The following is a 16,312-nucleotide window of genomic DNA, read 5'->3' as shown; positions in this document are numbered from 1 at the left end:
CACATCCAGAACAGTGCAGAGGCCCTTCCTGAGCTTATTTTCCCTTAAAGCACCTTTAACACAACGACCACCCTGATTATTTACACGTGATTCTTACTCTAACATGATGCTTTGTTATTGTTTACACCTACATGTGTTACAATAGTTCTTGTAGATATTAGATGTGGTGTGGTGGAGTTTAGTGACTGAATCTAGGATTAGTTTCTGGTTTCTTAAAGGTAATTTCTTGTGCTTGCCTTTCTAGGGGGAGAAAAATAGACTTTGTGCTGAATATGGATAAATCAGCCCTCCTCAGCCAGAAAAGCATTGTTTTGTAAAATCCAGGATTTGTTTGATATGTTTCATAGGAAGTCATTTTTAAGCCTTTTTTTTAAACAAAGAGCATCAATATTTAAAGTTAGCATGATGATGTAGTCTCACAGCATCCCTAAAAGCAGTAAATCAGCTGAATGACCACCGCTGCTGCTCAGTGAATCTCATATTTGCTGTGAGAACCTCATAATGTGGAAATAGATGCAGAGATTTGTACTAAAATACTAACCAGAACTCTGTTTCGGCCTGATAACTGTGTTCATGTGGGTGTGTACTCTGTGCTAATGCTGGGAGACTTTGGGAATCCGTGTGGTGTGCTGGTATGTCTCAGCTGGACTGCTGGCTGAGAGCAGGCCAGGCCAGGGTTACATTCAGCTGCTGGTTGTGCTGGATCAGCGACGTGTGGCGGTAGTGGAGGACGAGCTCCCTGAGCGACGAGTACAGGTTGTAGGGCTCAGCGAAGCCGTACCCTGTGGATGTCCTGTAGATCACACAGTGTTTCACGTCCCCGTCCACCCTGAAGCAGGGGAAACCACTCACTTTGTAAAACCCGCCACATATAAGTACTTATCATCCCGTGGTGGCGCTACTCACACAACAGAGCAGGCAAATGACCCTCTCTGTGTCTGGCTGTCTCTGATGAGGAATGTCCCGTCCCTCCGTCCTTTCAGCAGCTCCTCTGCCTCTTTTCGTCTCATACCACCAACATACCAGGTCCTCTCCTCCTGGTGTGTGTCGTCTTCCAGGGTGTACGGGCTTGTGTGCAGACAGAAAAATATTTAATACTCACACACATCTTGTAGGAACACACAGCTATGAATCATCTGACCATCAGAATCCTATGATTACCGGAGCAGATTGAATACTAACACAAGAATTATTGTCTTTTCTAGTTTTCTTCTTCTTGGAATAGAAGACAAAGGTACTCACTCTTCCTCATCATCCCTGATACCCAGCCAGTCTTTAATCTGGCTCTGCCTCGTGCCTTGCTGGGTCAGCCATCTGAAACGTGAGCAAATCACAGCTCACATGTTTATTCAAACAAAGAGACAAACAAGATTGTGCCAGAGATTTATGAAAACGTGGGTCAGCAGTGCAACAGAGCTGATTTTGTGAGTAACTACTAATGAATAAATCCTCTCCCACACTTGGAACTCCTGAGGAAAAGTGAGAAATTCCCAGTCAACACCAAATAAATTGGGGAGTAGCAGCTGTGGGAAGATTTTGAAATGAGCAGCTGATCGCTCTGCCTATCTTTAAAACTCAGCTGTGCTACAGCATCTCATGGATTGTTTGCAAACTTCAAATCTGATATCATCTGAGATGGTTTCTTTCTGATGGAGGTCTCTTAACACACCTGTGGTGCACCGAGGTTAAGGATACAATATGGTCAAGTGACATGCAGACAGAGTAAAGAGACGTCATGGATGGACAATGAATGAATGAATGTTTCCAGCCATCTTTGTTAAGCTCATTGTGTGTTGCTCTTCCAATTCCATTTCCACTGCTCATGGCCGCTTTTGTTTACTAACTCGAGGGCACCACCGACTTCTCTGCAGGGCTTAATTTGAGCCGGATCTTGCCAGAACAAGATCCAGGAACTATCTTATTTTGAAAGGACCATTCCAGCAACTGTCTGCTGGGATCCGGCAACTCACGCGACAAACTTGTGCTATACGCAGGATTCGATTTACGGGTGAGCTAGGGAGCTCCTGGAAACCCTCAACACACCCAGGGGGAGTCCGAAACTATCCTGGTTCTACTATTACATTATCTATGTGGACTCTCTGGGGATTATTTAGAGCTGAGCAGTGGCGGTTTTACCATTAGGCATTGGTCGGCGGCCGCCTGGGGCCCCCTTGTGTTGGGGGGCCTCCTAGCCCTGACCGCCGACACCCCTCTGTTAATGCCACAATATTCTTATTACCAATCTGTCGCCGCCGACGTATTGGACATGCGCACTTCTCATTGCCATAATTCCTGAACCGTTCAAGATATCATTAAAATTCCAAAAGTGCTGAAAAGATTCAAAATGGGGCTTTTCGTGCATATACAATACATTACGGTAGCCACTGGGATTCCCTGTCTTGAGCGCAACGAATCACAACACAGATTCAGAGACGTGCTGAGTTTGTCATCCAAAATGCTCTGTTTTATAACTTTTGAATGGCTGATCAGATTCAAAAAATTCCAATGGTTCCTAAAAGTACATAAAAGCAGCTTTCCGACGATCTATAGCATGAAGCAATCAGAGTTATGGAAAATATCGCTACGAGGGGAAATCCTGCTGTACAGCCTGATTGAAACGGAGCGCAGCGCCGCAGTGAAAGCGGATAACGGAACGGGGAAGCTAATCAGCATAAAAAGCCAGCATGAAATTATGGAAATACCTCAAAGAAAATCAACACGATCTATTAGGTGTCCCAGAAGGCTTATATCTGAAGACAGTGACCACGATAAAGGACAGATCTCCAGTGAACCAGGGTATGAAATGCTTGTTCAGTATTTATTTTTTATTTTTTTATTTGAATAACCCTCAGCTAATTGTAAGATTCAGCTTCATTCCAGCATCATTTATCTTTTTACAATAAATAATTATTTTTGCTAAAACAAAAGTTTTTGGTATAGCAGTGCACGGTGTGCCAGAGAAGCCCCCCATGGCCGTGTGAGGTGTGCAGGACTCTGCCTGCAGCTGGAGAGAAACTGCTTCAAGGTCTACCACATCAAATAAAAACGTCTGAAAGTTTACAAAAATAAATGGTCTTAAAAACTGCTAAGAAATATACCAAGGTTCACACTTTTTTTTAGAATAGATGCATTACAGTTCAAAGTTTAAATTGTTCATTCCAAATTGTTTGCCCAGTAATTTTGCAGTTCCTGTTCAGTAATAAATGTAAAAAATTCAAATCCGTTTTTTGCTTTTTTCACTTTTAAGTAGATTTTTTAAAGTCTTTAACAGAAATAAATTCTAAATACAAACCATACACTAAAACTGAGGTTGTTCTGAAAAAAGGAGAATTGTTACACACACTTTGCACATTTTATTACAATTTTACAGCAGTAAGATTAAAACAAAATACCAGGCGGCCCTGTTATAATTATGGTCATAAGAGGGTTATTAAGATGGCGATGCACAAACAGGAAGTGATTGGTAGTCAATCCACTCCAATCCAGTTGGTGGCGGTAATGCACCAAATTGTTGTTTGCCAAGTGCCATAAGACCACAAATAATAAGAAGAGAGGCGGGAGCGTTCGTAACAAACTCAAAGCGATAGTCAAAACATTAAGCATGAAATGGAGTTATCCTAGTGGCTCCAATAAGAGAAAGAAGCAGCTTACTTCATAAAACTTTTATTTTCACTTCTGAAAGTGACGTCGTATTCAATGTAAACATCAAAAGGAAGCAGAAAGGAAAGACTGGGCTGGGACATTAATTCAGGCCAGAAATTTTGAAACCATCCCAGGCCACCGCCCAATTCACGCTAAACACTAAAAGTGAGCCAGGTTGGGCGCCTACTGATGTAAAAGTGTAAAACAACTAAATTAAAACTTCACATGTGCCCTGATTCTTTCCTCTAAAATATAACTATTTGTGTTCTGCTGCCATCTTTGTGCCCAGTTTGCTCAGTTTGTGCGAGCATCAGGACAGAAAATGCCCTGATGAGCTGCATTACGCATGTCATGACCGGCAATCACTGAGCGAGCCAGTTTAATGGCCCGGCCACCGGGAAATCTCCCGTTTCTCCCGATTACCAGTCCGCCACTGAAGAGATGTGTGTTAACTTAGAGAAAGTGGGCACAATTTTAATCGACGACACAGGCAAGACAAAGTTCTGTCAAGTACTGACCAATAGCTACGAGAGGAGGTGATGTAATCCCAAAGGAGAAGAAAGGAAGCCTGCAGGAGGCGATGAGAAGAAGAAACAAGTGAACGGATGAAGACTGGGAGAAGAAAAGGTGACAGCATGACATCCAAGATTTATGGTCTCTTCGGGGCGTTGGAGAAGTAACAAGAAGAAGGGGAACACGTGACCAGGAAGTCTGAAGTCTGAAGCAGCAAACGAAGAAATGACTGTGAGGGAGGGGGGACAGTAAATAAAAAGGAGCTACTGGGTCTGGAAGAGGGCCTTTTGATGAGAAGAGTTTGTGAGGTACAGAGATGGAAAGAAGGAAGCTTTTGCTTTGAGCTTTTTGTCTGTGATAATCTGACCTAGTGTCATTTTTGGAGAGCTTATTCAGCTCAACTTTGCTATAACTCGGTTTATTGGCAACAAGTTGTTTCACTTTTTAACCCACTTTGTCGGGGTTTCGTTTGGATTATTATTCTTTTTTCATCTTTGTGAAGTAAAACCTAGTTCCTCGGATTCGAGGAACGAAAAAAGGATTTATGAGTTGGGTCTCCTCCTGTCGGTAACCGAGCAAAGGTGAGATACTGGTTGTAAATGCCATCCCTAGGTGTAATTGATATAAGTGTGTCCTCCATCCCAGGCTACAGGTAAACTCAGTTGTCTCCTCAGCATAAAAGGAACAGCTGGAAAGAGTCTTAACCTGAAGTGTACATAAGCTTCATGGACATGGATTGTGAGTAAACCAAGTCTCCCTTGAGCTGCATAAAGTTGGTTTTGCCAGAATCAGAGTCCAGGTTAGCGGTGATTGCTAATCAGCTCCTACAAGAGTGAGGGCATTTTAAAGAGTGGCTGGTGTCACGCCCATGCAAATAGAAATACAAGTCCACCCTGAGACGTAACATCTGTTGAAGAGTTAGGCTAGCTTGGGAAGATGGCTTGTAACAGTTGCCATGGGTTACCGACTGCAGTTCCTGGTTAAACTACCCGTATTTGCCTCTGTTGTGCAGACATGAGTAAATACCGACGCTGCTGTGGTGTTACGAGAGGAAATTCAGACTCTACTGTTGAAAGAAGCTTTTCGAGCAGTCCCTATTGAGGACACAAACAAAAGTTGGTACAGCCGCTACTTTGTTGTCCCAAAAAAGGGGGGCGGACTTTGCCCTATTTTGGATCTGCGTGTGTTAAACAAGTATCTGCGTATGTACAGATTCAAAATGCTAACACTCAAACTGCTCCTGGATACAGTCAGTCCCGGAGATTGGTTTACTACGATCAATCTCACACATGCTTATTTCCATGTGGGAATCCATACCGATCACCAGTGGTTCCTGCGCTTTGCTTTCAAAGGGAAGGCCTACGAGTACACAGTTCTGCCTTTTGGGTTAGCTCTAGCGCCCCGCACCTTTTCGAAATTTTTGGAAGGCGCACTAGCCCCCCTCAGGGAGGAGGGCATCCGGACCCTTACTTACGTAGACGACTGGGCTCTAGTAGCGAATTCCCAAAACAGGCAGAAGCTCACACTGCACGGGTACTTTCCCACATTCAAGCCCTGGGGGTTTCCGTGAACTACAGAAAGAGTTCTCTAGTTCCGAGTCAGAGTTTCTCCTTCCTCAGGCTGGAAATTTGCTCTCGGTCAAGCAGAGCGCGTTTCTCGGACCAGCGTATAGCCGCGCTACGCAGCTGCTTAGTGCGCTTTCAGCTGGGAGCCAGACTGACACTCCGCACAGCTCTACAGCTGCTGGGGATGACAGCTTCCTCCATAGCTGTGGTGCCTCTTGGTCTGTTAAAAATGCGACATTTCTAGTGTTGGGTTCGCTCTCATCATCTCCATCCTTCACGTCATCTCCGCCGGAGGTTGACGGTCACCAGAGCCTGCATGGTAGCTCTCCTCCCATGGAGAGAACCCGGGCTGTTCTGCCAGGGTTCCCCTATCGGGAGGGGGTCAGAATGCATAGTGGTGACCACAGACGCTTTCCTCAGAGGCTGGGGGGCTCTGTGTTGGGGTTTAGCGATGAGGGGGGTTTGGTCCTCGACCCAGTCAAGGTTCCATATCAACTTTCTGGAACTGTTAACCATGTTTCTGGTCCTGAACCACTTCAGTCGTCACCTGAGAGGACATCATGTGCTGGTGCACACAGACAACACAACTGTGGTGTCATATGTGAACAGACAGGGAGGAACACGCTCTCTTCCTCTACTGAATCTGACCCACACATTGCTGCACTGGTGCAATCTGAATCTCCTGTCTCTCAGTGCAGCTTATGTCATCGGGTGCCTCAACCACGGGGCATACTTGCTCTCCAGGGGTGGACCTCTGTCAACAGAATGGAGGCTCCACCCCGAGGTGGTGTCCCAGATCTGGCTGAGGTTCGGCAGGGCAGTAGTGTATCTGTTTGCGTCAAGCGTAAACACACACTGTCCCCTGTTCTTTTCCCTGACAGATCAGACTGCTCCAATAGGATCGGATGCTCTGGCATACCCTTGGCCCAACGTTCTCCTCAACGCATTTCCTCCGGTGGAACTGAGTCCAGCAGTACTGGAGAGAGTGTGCAGGTCGAGCAGGTCTCTGATTCTGCTGGCTCCTCAGTGGCCCACAAAGTCTTGGTACCCGGAGATCATCATTCTGATGATAGGCCCCCCATGGGAGCTCCACATCAGACAGGACCTTCTGTCACAGACACAAGAGGAAGTGCTGCACCCGCGCCCCCATCTGTCGAAGCTGCAAGCCTACCTACTGAAAGGCCCAACCTGTTAGCTAAAGGTCTTCCCCCAGCTGTGGTGAATACTATTCAGAGCTCAAGAGCATGCTCCACTCGATCAGTATGAAGCTTCTGTCTTATAAGACAGCTCTGCTCTTAGCCCTTGTATCGGCTAAAAGGATGGGAGACCTTCATGCTCTTTCAGTTCACCCTTTCTGTCTGAAAATGTCATCAGATGGAGCTAGGGCCACTCTGCATCCAAATGCTGCATATTTGCCTAAGGTCATCCCGCTCAAGTATGGTTCCATGACCATAGAGCTTTCAGGCTTCAATAGTCGTCCTTTTGCCTCTGAGGAGCAGAGGAGACTGCATTGTCTGTGCCCGGGTCGTGCTCTGCAGGCTTATATAGATCACACTCGGAGTATCAGAATAACAGACCAACTGTTTGTGTGTTTTACCAAACCCTCCATGGGTAAAGCTTTGTCAAAGCAAAGACTTTCTCATTGGATTGTGGAGGCCATTCCCCTGTGTTACAGCGTCACTGGCTCCCAGCTGCCCCTAGGGGTCAGGGCACGCTCTACTAGAGATGTGGCTGCTTCTTGGGCGCTGTTTAAAGGTTTTTCAGTTGGTGACATTTGCTCAGCTGCAAGCTGGACTACACCCCACACCTTTGTGAGGTTTTACCGCTTGGATGTTTTGGCCCCTTCGGTGGCCCGTGCAGTTCTCTCTGCTGGATCTGACCTGCCATCTTAGGTTGCAATCTCAGCCCAGGTTTGATAGCTGCTCATGGGGCGTTTCGATAAGTCCCATAGATTCTTCGTTGTACCGAGTGAATCGACTGAAAGGGAACGTTAGGTTATGCATATAACCACTGTTCCCTGAAGGAGAGGAACGAGGTACAACACAGGGCTGCCCCATTTCACAGCCCAGCTCGGTGAAGAGCGGCTATCAAACTGAGGAACGACAGTGACATGGCCGCTTATAAGTGGAGGGCGGGGGGCCTCACAGACAGCTCTCATTCATCCAATCAAAGCATGTCCAGGAAATACCGCTTCCCAGAAAAACAGCCTCCAGTGCTCTCCAGCACTCCCTCCAAGGACTCCAAAAAGGGTGGGTAATCAGACATGCTGTTTGTTGCTTAAGTACAAACAACAGTCAGGACCCGTGCCTCCACACGTAGGTGGAGGGAGGCTACCCTCTCACAGCTCCTCTTTGGGCTGTTCCTGGCCAGGCTCCTTGCGTAAAAGCCGACCACCTGGCTCCAGAGGGTTGCCCCGGTGACTCGTGTCCAGGCGAGGGAACACTGTTTCCATCCAATTTCATCATCATAATGGGTCTTTCTCATATTTTACTCTCAGAAGCTAAATTTAGACACAGCTTTCTCCAGATGTGTGTGTTTTGTTCTGAACATGAGATCAATGTAATGCAACAGCGAGTCTTAGTTTTGGTGCAGATACTTACAGAAGGTACTGATCTCTGATCTTCCTGAGCTGCACCAGGTCAGGCTTCAGGCTGTTCATTTTCATGTCCACCTCCATGTGAGCCAGTGCCTTTGACTTTAGCTCTTCCTCCAACACCTTCTTGCTGTTGTGGATCTCTTCCACCGTCGACTGCAGTTCATCGGAGTTGCTTTGAATCCTGTTGGTAAAGCAGCAACATAAATGAAACATTTGGGGAATGTATAACGATGCTTGTTATAAATATGTTGATCTTTGACACACACTTGTCTGTTTTTGTGCCGCTGTCTAATGTCAGGAACATGTCTATGTATTCCTTGCTGTAGCGCTCTTGAGTTTCACACTCCTCTTCAAAGATTCGAATGATTTCACTAAAAGCCTCAATAGCAGTTCGCTTGCTTTGGAGTTCCTGTAAAGAATACAAATAAAACATTTGCCTTTATATCTAAGTTTTAGTAATCAAAGATGCAGTTTACGACAGGAGTGTTGCTTTTGCCAATGGAAAACCAAAACTGGTAAATAAAAATGTCTGTCTATGTTTGGTAAATGGTAAATGGTAACATCAGTGTGAATGATCACCTGGGAGGTTTGGTTCAGCTCCTCAAACAGGCGATCATACTCTTGGCTCTTTTCCTTATATTGATCTTGAAATATCCTCAGCTGTTCTCCAACTGCATCAATGTCCACTTCCATCCCAGCTTGCTGCCACACAGAGAAGAAATAGAACGCCAACGTGATCAAATTCATCTCAAATTCTCACTAGAGTCGTTGATTGTGATCAGTGAAAGCAAACGCTTTCATCAGAAACCCACCTGCCGGTATCTGGATACTGGGTAGAGTAGCCGTGTGTCCAGTTTAGAGTTGTACTGGGCCAGTGATCTCTTCTGGTAAAACTGGATCAGGTCCACCACAGAGGGGAAGGTCAGTGGCTCTGAAAAGCCGCACTTTCCTCCATAATGGAAGATTTTAATTAGCCTGTTGTAGCCATCTTTACTGTAAAGGTCAGAAAAAAAGACTGTTGTTAAACTGTTTTCCTTCATCAGCTCTAACTGGAGCTGCTGGGCTTTGGCTCCCGTTCCAGGCTATTTTGAATCTGCTCAGTGTTCTTCAGCACTTTCAGACAGGACGGTTTTAACTCTCCCAGCCCAGTAAGTGGGTTGTTGACTTAGAACAGAAAACTGGATGAATATCAATTCAACCATGAAACACACAGCCCTAGGTTACAGTTGTGCACAGAAAGCAGAAGTCAAATTTCAGTTATATTAACTAATCAAGGCAGTTTACTCTAACTTCTGCTTTCTCAGAAAAATGTTTGTTAGATGATTGAAAACACACGAGTTTAGTAAACGGGGAGTTATGTTGCCGACTACTCGAGTCTGATTTAAGTAAAGCTTCATAGCTGAAATGTTCTGGTTCTACTGGAAATGCCTGAAGAGACGGTTTTATGTACTGAACTCAGGAAAAAGCTGTTTGCACATATCACAAACCCTTTTTAACCCTTTGATGCATAATGGTCACTAAAGTGGACAGGTACTCAAAATTGTTATTTATTTATTTTTGCTATTAAGCACAGCTGTTGAAGACTTTATTGCATGTGAGCCCCTCCATTTGAGCTTCAGTAAGCCAAGCCAACATATTTCATGTTCAGAATGCACGCTGTCCACTGAGAAGGACATGTAATAAATTATTTGTAAATTAACAAAATGTTACAAAAATATTTGTTGAAATTTGTTTCATTCACACCTAAAGATGAATGAAAAAAATTGTTTAAAAAATCATGGTTGAAGATTTCATAATTCATGCATCAAAGGGTTTAAGACATTAAAGAACCTTGTGTTTGATGCTTTCCCAAATCCAAACATTTCAAAGGATAAAAAGCGTAGTTACCGAAGTGTCAGAGTGTATTCCCCATTAGTCCTGCTGGAAGCATCTCTGACCAGAAACGTGCCATCAGGCATGTTTCTCATGATCTCATTCACTTCCTCTCTACACAATACAAAAGGACGTAAAATGTTAAAACAAAGCATGCACAGTTATAATTAGATATTTGCAAGTCTAGTGCAGTAAACTTTGAGAATTACTAAAAGAGTTCTACAGTTTGTGAGTTTACTGAAAAAAGACACATTTAACAGGATGATTTTATATACAAACGTTACAGTAATATGAAAGACAATCCCTGAAATTGACCAAAACACAGACATTTGTAAACTCGTATTAATCATACTTAATAAGTAAGACGTATTTTTTCTTGATCATCAAATTTGCTTTCCAAATAAATAATGGAAATAATCTGATTAGTTATTGTTTCTTTGCTGCTGATGGTGATACCTTGAGATGTTGGCCCAGTACCACTCTGCTTCCACCAGCTGATAGTCAGCACTACTGCCAAAGGCTGCCATAGCTTTGGATGCGTTCCCCTCCAGTTGAGTATCTGACCACAAAAAGCACCGCAAATTATGGTTTCATTAATTAAAATGCCATAAAGATGAGAATTATTGTTTAAATGAAAACAAAAGCCTAATTTCCTTGTTTAGTTTCAACCCTTTGCTCATCGGTTTTGCTGAAATGGCTTTATTTGAGAAATAAAATTCACATTTTAAAATTCTCCTTTTATTTTACTAAAACTCACTAAACTTATCGTAACATCCAACATACATTAACTTACTAAAGCAGTGCATTTGTAAAGTTCACATTTTTTTAAACTGTAGATTAGGTCAAAAAGAGCCAAATCATGCTTCTACTTTTGTATCACACAAACAACCCTAATGACCTTAACTAGGAACAAAAGTGTTAACCAAATGTTTTTTTTAGCAAACATAAAGATGATGATGGGGTACCTCTTTCTTTGCTGATGCGTCTTCTCAGGCTGGGATGCACATTATCCTGATCAACATGGGAGGAGATCCCCTTTGAGATCGGTGTCCTGGTGTGAGACTGCACCTCGCTGTCGTTTTGGCTCTTTTCTGTTTCCAGGAACTCTGAAACACCAACCATACAACAACTCAGCGTTAGCCACAGAGTGACTTCACGACGGTCTGCACTTTGAGACTGTCAGCAAACACACACGGCTGGCCTTCTGACAGGACCAGAGAAGATATCGTTGCGTTGCTTAGTCTTGCAGCTCGTGGAAAACTCTGTCCAGACTAGTGTGCTGACAGGTGACACTGTCTAGCTGCCTAAAATACCAGAACTGGCACTCCTCAGTGCTCAGGCACTCTCGACCAGTCTGGGTCCAGTTTAACACTTGACCTCGCCTTGCCTCGCCTAACAAACAACAGCTGTCCACATCGAGGTGTCAGCCTAGAGAAAAAGAGCTGATGAGCTCCTGTTTGCATTTTTTAAATAGTTGCAAAATAATAATAATAATAATTGAAACCCGTAAACTTTCTTTTGATTTCATGTGCAGATTGTTTGAATCTAGCAGAATGTAAACATGCACACGCGTGCTGATGCATGCATGTAGTGAGGAGTGCTGCTAACAGTTGACATAAGTCATCCCGTCAGCACTTGTGAAGACATGCCTGGAGATGTTTTAAATTGCTGCTGCAGACAGAGCCGTATGCAAGAGGAATTACACTTATGCTGTTGTAATATAAGAAAGGGACAAATTTATAACCCCAAGCATTCAAACAGCAAAGCTCTGTCAAAACTTGTCCTGCATTTAAAGCTAAATATGATCAGCATATAATACATTTTAATGTAACTGAACAAATAAAAGCCATTGACCTTCTAGGATACCAGCTTCATTTTGGGACTGTCATACTGACAAGACAAGAAAATTAGTGAGTTGCCCGGGAATCTTTCATTTTCACCTGCAAACTCCATTTCTGGTAGTTTAGTCAAAAATGGAAGTTAAATAGGTGGATGTGGCCTGGTTTACTGATTTTAGCATTTCTTTTTAATCTGTTGCACAGAAAACAAATAGTGCAAACTAGTTCTACCAATCTATTCCATACTATATTGCAAGACTATCCAGTGCTTTTTCATCCATTTTCAATTGTGTTTCTTGGGTCAAATGTCCCACACCTGTAGAAATTATTCACATAACTCACTGATCTTTACTGCACTACTGTATAATTCTGTGTAAATAAACATTCTGTACAATTGCTAAAGCACTTCTGGATGGATGCAAACTGCATTTCGTTGCCTTGTACCTGTGACATGTGCAATGACAATAAAGTTGAATTCTATTCTATTCTATTCTAATTATGTGATTTCAAATAAATTCTGAATAAACAGTAAAACCCTCTCCTGAGCTAGAGAAAGGTTCTGACTAGAGATGTGTAATATTATCAGCCTACCTCTAATATCAGCCGATATTGACAATAAAAGCTAATACTGGAAAATATCTGTATTGGTTTCCAGTCTTTTAATGACACAACTTTTACATACCATATACATATTATACATGAAACTCTGAAGCTCTACCTCCTGAGCTGCTGCTGTCTCTAATGTAAGAATATATTATACACACATCTTAGCGTCATACTTAGGGAGAATGAGATTCAGCTGCTGTCTGAGACAAACCAAGTATGGCACTTTTTCTATTACTAACTTATATTGAAGAAGCTGTCATTTTGCACGTTTAAAATGTAAGCATGATGGAAGATAATAGGATGTTAGTAACCTTAAATGTTTTACTTTTTCTTTTTTTTTATGAGAGGGGGGCACAGCAAATATTGGTATCGGCTTATATCAGTATCGAAATTAAAAGTTGACAATATCAGTAATTCGGATATCAATCAAAAAGACAATATCGAGCATCCCTAGTTTTGGCTAATCTGACAAAACTTTATTAGATTGCGGTCATCTCAGAACTAATAGGCTGAAAAAAGTTATGGCAGTCTCTGAAAAGCTGTTTTATGAAGCGATGTTCTAAAGATGACATGTTGTATTTCTGCCAGACCAATCTCTGATATAAACCAAATCTGGAAAACCACATTTTCTTAATAATCTTCTTGCCTTTGGTTAATGACAGTACCGGTATATACGCTGCCATCTGCTGGTTCCTCACTGGGATTTGCTGATTCATTTTGCAAATCAGTTTTAAAACTTGGTTATCTGTTTGTAGAGAATATCAAAGATCTTTATAATTACATAATAAATTATTTTATAATTGTATTTTTTTATGATGACCCCTAGTCTGTTTTATATTAAAGATGCCCTTACTGTAAATGACTCTCCCCACTCTGGAGTGTGATGTTTTTATCTTCCTTTTGTTATTCTCCAAGGCTTTCTTACTGATGTGCTAACTAGAAGAATATTTCTGTTGTTTTATAAAATCATATAGATATCTATAAAGCTACTTACCTTGGTGTGCTGGTGGAGCAGGAGGATGCTGCTGCTGTGATTTGTTAAGAGATGATGACATCATCTCGGGACTAGACTCAGGATTATCCTCTGTGTTTGCAGCGTTCTCATCCATGACCATTTCCTCGTTACCAAGGTGAAGTGATGCTAGCAGTGATGTTGGTAGATCTCCTGGTTTGAGATCCTCTTCTGTCCAGGGCTGGAATCCTTCAGCTGCCATTTTCACAACGTTGACTGAATAGTCCGACTTGCGTTTATTGTGGGTGAAGCAGATTATTGGGCCGCATTGTTTCACATACTATCAGCTTGCAGTCAACATCATGGCGGAGGACAGAGATGGATAAGGTGTAGCGATCATGGCTGCCCCGTGTTGTCCACGTAAAGCATATTCTTTAGGTTGAACCATCGTTTTAAACTCATCATACAGCTCGGCGATGACATCGCCTATAAATCCTACGTTCTTTCTCCTTTATGTCCACTCTTTTGGACTCAAGTGGTTTTCTGCTTCACTGCCATTCACCTAAAGAGATTCATAGAAAGGAGAGGATCAGTACATTCACAGATGATCCAAATGTGATGCTTGTTGTTGAGCTAGAGGCTGCATGGTGGTTAGCACTGTTGCCTCGCAGCACGAAGGTCGCAGGCTCAAAACTCGGCTGCGGCCTTTCTGCGTGGAGTTGCGTGTTCTCCCCATGCATGCGTGGGTTTTCTCCGGGTACTCCGGTTTCCCCACAGATCACAACATGCCCTATAGGTTAATAATTGTAAGTCGCTTTGGATAAAAGCGTCTGCGAAATGAATAAACATAAACATAGATGGCTTCTATGAAACCGAATAAAAATGTTTCTTTTAACGAAGTAATATTTTGTACAGGTTTAAGCGTGTCGACTAATCTGTCACAGCTAGAACTGATTTTTTCTTTTAAATCACCAAATGCAAATTTGAGTCTCAGGAGGTTAAACATCCTTTGTGCCCATATAATAAAAGTGTCATGCTGTAATATTTTAATTATTTAATGTACAACAAAAACATATTTTAAGTTAAGTTTTGTTCAAATGTCTCATTCACTCTTTTATTTTTGGGTGGTCTAACATGAATCAATGCTTTGTGAGGGATTTTCTGTGGAACAAAGCTCTGGCGCTCCAGTTTCAGGGTATAGAGGTTTTTAGGATTCGGGGAGCAGGATTGCAAAAAGTCATACATCTTATTAATCATGATATGCTAATTGGCTAACAATGCAACTCTTCTGCTGCCTTCCTTCGCTTTTCTTTCTTGGGTAAAAAAAAAAAGTAAAGTTGAAGTTTTATTTCCATGGATAATCTTATCCAGAACATGTTCCCCCATTGTTGTAGTGTTGCTAATGATTAGCTTCTACTAGCCAACTCTGCCCTCTCCTGGCCACAAATCAACATATCCTTCCAAGGTTGCAAGCCAAGGTGGGAGGGTCCATAACCATGTTTCCACTATAGGAGTTCTGGGAAAATTCTGGGATGGGGGAATTGACCAGGAGATAAGATGTCTCGGTCTTCTCAGCTTTTGTATCTCCATACAAATTTAGATGTTTCAGAACCACTTGGCAAAGATGTCAGCATATCACGAGCGTTTCAGCACTGAGTGAAGTCATTGATTATTAACAAAAAGCATTCATGTACATTAATAACATTAAACGTTTTATTCAGTCAAAGTGCACCATTACTGAATCCATTTGGAGGACAGGGAGAGTGGCAGTGTGATGTAAAAGGGGGTATTTAATGACTAGAACAAGCACAATTTTTTACAGTGCTCTGTGAGACAAGCACTGTGAATAATGTTGTTGGGGGATTAATGCTGCATTTCTCGGTGTTGGGAGTTTACTAACAACAGGTTTAAAACAACATAAACACTGTTTATTTTCTTTTCCCTCAATTCACCAGCAACTCTTCCAATTTTACAAATGCAGGTTGTTTTGGGGCTACGTTTGCCGATATACAGGTGCTGGCCAGTAAATTAGAATATCATCAAAAGGTTGAAAATATTTCAGTAATTCCATTCAAAACGTGAAACTTGTACATTATATTCATGCAATGCACACAGACCAATGTATTTCCGATGTTTATTACGTTTAATTTTGATATTTATAGGTGACAACCAATGAAAACATCAAATCTGGTATCTCAGAAAATTAGAATATTCTAAAGGCCAATGAAAAAATGTTTGTTTCTCTAATGTTGGCCAACTGAAAAGAATGAACATGAAAAGAATGTGCATGTATAGCACTCAATACTTAGTCGGGGCTCCTTTTGCCTCAATAACTGCAGTAATGCGGCGTGGCATGGACTCGATCAGTCTGTGGCACTGCTCAGGTGTTATGAGAGCCCAGGTTGCTCTGATAGTCGTCTTCAGCTCCTCTGCATTGTTGGGTCTAGCGTATTGCATCCTCCGCTTCACAATACCCCATAGATTTTCTATGGGGTTAAGGTCAGGCGAGTTTGCTGGCCAATCAAGGACAGGGATACCATGGTCCTTGAACCAGGTGCTGGTGGTTTTGGCACTGTGTGCAGGTGCCAAGTCCTGTTGAAAGGTGAAGTCTGCATCCCCATAAAGTTGGTCAGCAGCAGGAAGCATGAAGTGCTCTAAAACTTCCTGGTAGACGGCTGCATTGACCTGGACCTCAGGAAACAGAGTGGGCCAACACCGGCAGATGACA

The 16,312-nt window shown here is 42.7% G+C and overlaps 1 protein-coding gene across 1 annotated transcript; it reads right to left on the bottom strand.

Moving 5' to 3' along the window:
• Positions 1–444: 444 nt before the first annotated feature.
• Positions 445–13,986, bottom strand: LOC107392821 (phosphatidylinositol 3-kinase regulatory subunit gamma). The gene is made up of 11 exons (XM_015970846.3): positions 13,627–13,986; positions 11,154–11,294; positions 10,645–10,747; positions 10,204–10,302; positions 9,129–9,309; positions 8,896–9,018; positions 8,583–8,725; positions 8,321–8,497; positions 1,243–1,314; positions 907–1,068; positions 445–829 (listed from the first exon to the last, which is right to left on the bottom strand). The coding sequence occupies exons 1-11, from the start codon at positions 13,844–13,846 to the stop codon at positions 640–642; spliced, it is 1,611 nt and encodes a 536-aa protein (XP_015826332.3). The 5' UTR covers positions 13,847–13,986; the 3' UTR covers positions 445–639.
• Positions 13,987–16,312: the final 2,326 nt, after the last annotated feature.

Source organism: Nothobranchius furzeri, chromosome 8, assembly GCF_043380555.1.
Source record: "Nothobranchius furzeri strain GRZ-AD chromosome 8, NfurGRZ-RIMD1, whole genome shotgun sequence".
Lineage (NCBI taxonomy): Eukaryota > Metazoa > Chordata > Actinopteri > Cyprinodontiformes > Nothobranchiidae > Nothobranchius > Nothobranchius furzeri.
Note: the sequence above shows the minus strand (reverse complement) of the source record. Positions and strands in the feature narration are given on the sequence as shown.